This window comes from Patella vulgata, chromosome 6, assembly GCF_932274485.2.
Source record: "Patella vulgata chromosome 6, xgPatVulg1.2, whole genome shotgun sequence".
NCBI classification, from domain to species: Eukaryota; Metazoa; Mollusca; class Gastropoda; family Patellidae; genus Patella; species Patella vulgata.
In genome coordinates, this window is record NC_065884.2 from 4840990 (window position 1) to 4847018 (window position 6029).

Consider the following 6029-nt stretch of genomic DNA (forward strand, 5'->3'; position numbering starts at 1 on the left):
TTTACTCAAGAGTGTCTGAATGTTATGGACGACACTTGGAACCAGTTTTCAGTCTATTATTTATGGATGATTAAATGGTCATAGCTTATTAAGTACAACATGATCGTTTATTTAGTGACTATAATTGTGTGAAACTGATTTAAAACTTGGTATGTCATATATAGTGTGGCGTAATTGTCGAGATATTTGGAGATAATTATTTATGGTGGGTCACCGTAACAAAGGGTCCAGTGTGTAACTACGATTACCCCACGATTTGAATCGTAGCGCGAATCGTGATTTTGGGAACCTAGCATAATCAATTAATCGTGGTGTACCGATTAATAATGTCAAGTTTAAACAAAATTGACTTAATACACTCCGACCCGCAGACAAACTAAACAAATACACCCAGAATCCAACAATATATGTCCACCTCTGTGAATGTGATTGGATAATGTTTATAGTTAAACTTGTAATTTCAGCCACAGTAAATAAAACGCTAGGATAATTCAAATTGTGTAACAGCCAAATTAGAACTCGCAATTCACATCTGGGCGTATTTTTTTTCCTCTCCTTCAAATATACAGTCTTTAATTTCTCTTAATGCCAACCTCATAAATTCACGTCTAGGACCCCCATCATCCATACCATATTCTCCGGCAAATTTGACACTTAGCATTCTTTCCACTTTAAAACTTTTACGATTAAACGCACACCTTGCTCCCTCTAAAACATTTGATCTGTCAACATTTATAATATTTTTGGACCCATCTTCCTCGATCTTCTGAGCCAACTCCATCAAGACAGAAGTCAGAGTGCCATGACTGCACGGAATAAATAAATACATTTAAATCAATGAAACAACAGCAGTGCACAGCAGTGGGTTTAATAACTCTGACAATCAGATGGAACAAAATCAACAGGGGTCATCTTTGTACTAGATATAGGTAGACTAATCAAATTAAAATACAGATCTATATTTCGTTTCGTTGTTTTATATACTTTCGATGGCCTACACTACATGAAGCTCTGACAAGTTGTATTCGATTTAGCTGCATTTTCCGCTCTGTACCTTCGTATAAAAAGTACAATAAACTGCTGGGAATTCCCTAAAACGAGGAGACATGTATACCGTTCTTCGCGCAGGACTTCATTTGCAAACAATGGATCGAGTTTAATAAAAATTTGGATTTGTATGTATATTAAAATAAAACGAAAAGTAACTTAGTATGATGTCTGACCTTGATTATTTAATCAGCGTTGGGGGGGGGGGGGTTTGAATGGTTAGCGTGCGCGCGCTGTATCATAAAGTCTGTCATTTAGTCGACTGGCGTGGTTTCGAATCCCGCGTTGTACTTGACAAGGAGTAGGGTCGCCTGTCCAACTTCGTGGGTTTTCTCCGGGTCCTCCGGTTTCCTCCCACTGCTAAACACCCCTACGCGCAAGCGAATTATTGAAATAAAATTAAACCATATGTTAGTCCCGAAATGACCTAGTTTGTGTCGAGTGGACGTTAAACCCCATTTCCCTCTCTCTCTTAATCAGCGTTGGCGTTTCTAGTGGTTTACCCACAGTTCCATACATGGCACGCCAAGAAGTCTCACTTAAAGCAAAACGTCGGTAATATAACAACTCTTCCAGATCCTAATGTAGTAAAGACGAGTAAAACGAAATTTTGAACCATAAAATACGAAACCAAATAGGATCAGTGTCTTAATCAGATTGTAGGTAGACCTCATTACGCGAAATAAAGTTTAGGCGAAATCGAAAGGTTTTTCGATTAACAACCGCGGAAAGAGGGGTCTTTATCAGACACACAAATGAAGGGATATTACTGGCAAAACACCCGTGTATTCCAAATGTGTTAGTCTTCTGGTTGTGCAGATTTACCTTGATTCAAAAATCGAGAAATATTTCTTGAGAGAATATTGAAGATATGTCGGAAGATTTAACATATCGATTATTATTTAAAAAAAGAAAGAAAGTCATATTGTGTCGGATATCTGTTAGAGAACTAAGCGAAATTTGGATATGTTTAACAACCCCAACTTTGAAAGGTTTCACCAAGTGTAAGATCAACGTTTAAAGGAGTTAACTAATTTTGAATTAGTATAGCAAACGAGGTATTTAAGAGTCTATTCTCAACGTTGCAAATTTCGCGATAAATTTTATTGTTGAATTCAACAATAATAAATTATTTCTCTGTGTATTATTGTTTTTCATGTATGAAGTATTGAAATATGTATGGAGGTTAGAGCATTAGTAACATCCCACATGGACTATGCAAATTCTCTTCTATTAGGAGCACCAGAAACAGCTTTAAACAGACTAAAAATAGCGCAAAGTAATGATGCACGTCTCATAACTAAAACACGAAAATTTGATCATATATCAGCTAAGTTACAGAAACTCCATTGGCTTCCAGTTCGAGCGAGGGTTCAATTTAAAGCTCTTGTGAATGTGTTTAAATCAATTTATTCTGACACCGCACCCAGTTATTTAAAAGAACTCTTTGATTTCTATACTCCCCGGCGATCCAACCCCCGTTCTTCAAGTGATCGTAGCATATTGAGGATCCCCAAATATAATAAGCGTTCTGGTGAATATGCTTTCTCCGTCAGAGCAGCTAAAATGTGGAATGATCTTCCAAAAACTCTTCGAGAGTCCTCTTCCATCCAGAGTTTTAAGACTAACTTAAAAACATACTTATTTCAAAAATGTTTTGAACTGTTTTGTTGTGAATGCGCTTAGAAACACTCACGTGTATATAAATCGAACAATAATAATAATAATGATAATGGAGATAAAAGAGATAATTGCACAGTGAAATTCTACACATATTTACACATATGCAAAACTTCCAAGATTTGGCATCTACAACTAAAAGTCTGTTCAATTTAAAAGCTATAATAAAGATGATACTTATTGTGTTCACCAGGCTTCATTAAGCATTTATTTCTGTTGAATGCAATCTGAAGTGTAGAATTAACATATAATTGTCATACAATTACATAGACTCACTGATTAAAAATCATGTACATGATTTCAACCATTCTAATTTACAACGTGATCTTGAATTTCAAATAATATTTAAACCACTTGAGAATTAGTATTTAGGATTCCCTTTAAAACGCCTAATCAACCAACATCTATCTATACTAATATTTGTGACTGTCGTTTGTCTGTCTGTCTGTCTGTTCGGGGTTGGCGGCTGCACTAGGTCTGCCCCGAGTCTGAAATTTGGGGTATAGGGGTAGATCGGACCAGGGAGTAACATAGGCCAGGTGGCGTTAGTCTACCACTTCCGGTTTCGGGGTTATGACCCCCCGAGCGAAGCCGGGGATTCTTCTAGTCTGCAATAAACGTGTGTTAAAACTTACTGTAGGCCAGGTGGCGTTAGTCTACCACTTCCGGTTTCGGGGTTATGACCCCCCGAGCGAAGCCGGGGATTCTTCTAGTCTGCAATAAACGTGTGTTAAAACTTACTGTAGGTGTTCCAGAATAAATCGGAACGGGATTAATATCTGGTAATTCCTCATCCGCATCACTAGATAATCTCTCATACATTTCTAAGCAATGATTAGAGCTGCAACTAGGCTGACTTTCTATAGCTTCGTGGATATCAGCACTATGAGTTGGACCGTTGTTGGATTGTGTTGTTTCTTGATTACTGGTATCCAACAAATTACTATGCAGGTATATGCGTTTGGGTGTCGTTTTCAAACACTCTAAGTAATTTGCGATTGTAAATTCTTTATCATTTGTTAAATAATCTCCAATCTCATTTCCAATAAAGTTAGCAATGAAAAAGAAAGTGTCTTTTTCATCTAAATTTTTGATATGTGCTTTCCCATTTGGGAAATACAAATCTTTTGCAAGTTCTAAAACTGGTTTTATCACGCTCTACATCACCAACAAACGTTCCACCACCTTTCGCCAGAGACACCATAGTGCAGTGTTGGCATGCTTCCATCCCAAATTCACCTTTCTGGTAGTTTTAACTCTTTTGCGGGGGGGGGGGGTGATGAATTGCTGCGAAAACAGAATACAATTTAATACATAAGAATATTTGCCGAAAGTGGTTGCATAAACAGAATTGTGGCTTACATAGACTTACCGACATGGGCTACTTTCCCTTCGTTTCCGTCAGTTAACATTCAACGACGTAGACTCTCTGTGTAAAACAATGTGGTCGTCCTCATAATGACCTTTCTGTAATTTCGATACGACGGCATTTGTTCAAAGGTAGACAGACTATTTTTAGTCACAAACGTCAAGATATAGTCGATATTTAAAACCAAGTTACAAAAGTAAATAAAAACAGTATCTATCTAGTCGCATTCACCGTTCCAACAGGAATTGCACAATAAACATAGCAGAAGTTGGGATCATTATTTGCTCCAGGAACATCGTTTAGTCGCCATAGTTGTCAATTTACCTTAATCCTTAGCCTAAAATTGAAAGTGGCGGTAGTACAATAACTATGGCGAACGTCCTTGTTTTCTTTCCCACCACGTGACTTTCCGTTTGGAAAAAACCCATTTGACTTCATTCCGGATTACGTCCATTCCCCTGTTGTGACCATGTGACAAACCCACAGATGCCGGTCAAATATAAATATTAAGGCCGCCTGCAGCTTTCGTCATGGTGACGAGATGTAAACAGGGCTAGGGCACGTGATTGTTGCCTAAGATTGTGGCAGGTAGCTTTAATATTCAGATCTAACCCAGATTTCCATTTGTATCAGCATGTCAACGTGACGTCAAAACGAAGAAAGTGTTAAAATAACTTACCTGAAGTATGTAATCTGCAGCGCTGTCGAAGCCTTGCCTTATCCCCTATGGTTGATATTCCGAACTCAAGAAATTCATTATCCGTGAATCCCAACACTTCTTGAGGTCCAACCTGAGACAAAAAAAATATAAAAATAAAAACAATAACAAAAAATACAAAGCATGTTCTTTCAAAATCAGGGGGTGGGGAGGGTTGTACAACGCATGCGCTTTAGATCAAACGATCTGTCATTGAGTCAAGTGGAGCAGTGTCGGTCCCAAGTTTGTCCGTGAATAGGGTCGCCTGCCTAACCTCGTGGGTTTTCTCCGGTTCCTCCGGTTTCCCCCGCCTGCGATCGACACCTACACACCAGCGAATTATTGAAATAAAATTATACCATATATTAGTCCTGGAATAATCTAGTTTGTGTCGAGTGGTAGTTAACCCCTATTTCTATGTGGTGAGTTTTCTACGCGTTGTCCTCTCCCCCCCCCCCCTCTCTCTCTCTCTCTGTTGCGACGGAATGCTTTGCTGGTGTCAGTAAAATTTTCATAAAGATATGGTATATCATACTTATAGTCATCTTATGTCTTTATTAACAAAACATACTTGCAAAGAGGGCGGCATTAATGCTGATGATGACTGTCAACAGCTCATAGAATGTTATCTAGTACATGAAGAACCAACCTGAGAGTTGAAGAGATTTGGTGCTTTAGATTATTTTCATAAAATTACAGCCATTTTTGATCGATAGGACTTCAAATGAACTTTTACCGATAAATATTTCTTATAGTTCACTCCTTCTCAAAAGTAAGAATATATAAACAGGAAATTGATGAATTCTAAATGAAAGCACTGGCATCCTCGGCCCCTAAAAATGGACCCTACGTGTTGTAAGCACCAGCTGGTATAACTCAATTATTGGGGTTTAGTACTCCCGATCAGATTCAGAACATTGTTTATATGGTGACATAACATTGTATTAACAATGTATTTCATATTATACAAACCCAAAGTACAAGAACACGTTATCCAAGATACCCACTTGTAATCAGTCGACATTATAAATTTTTCTATTTTATCTACTTGGCGGGACGCAAAGAATGACACCGCCCTCACGAAGCATCGTTGTTTTGGGGAAATGAAATGAAAGGGGTTTAATGTCCTTATGCGGAAATAAGGGATGTCGTATTGTTTAATACAACGTCACGCGTCGCGTTTTATAAATTATATTCCTCTTACGGAGAATGCATTATGTTTGAATTTATAATATT

General features: G+C 37.9%; 1 protein-coding gene across 1 annotated transcript; it reads right to left on the minus strand.

The window, feature by feature from the left end:
• Window positions 1–526: 526 nt before the first annotated feature.
• LOC130013123 (uncharacterized) lies at window positions 527–5496 on the minus strand. The gene is made up of 4 exons (XM_056101674.1): window positions 5491–5496; window positions 4776–4887; window positions 3672–3734; window positions 527–708 (listed from the first exon to the last, which is right to left on the minus strand). Exons 1-4 carry the CDS (start codon window positions 5494–5496, stop codon window positions 527–529), a joined length of 363 nt encoding a protein of 120 aa, XP_055957649.1.
• Window positions 5497–6029: the final 533 nt, after the last annotated feature.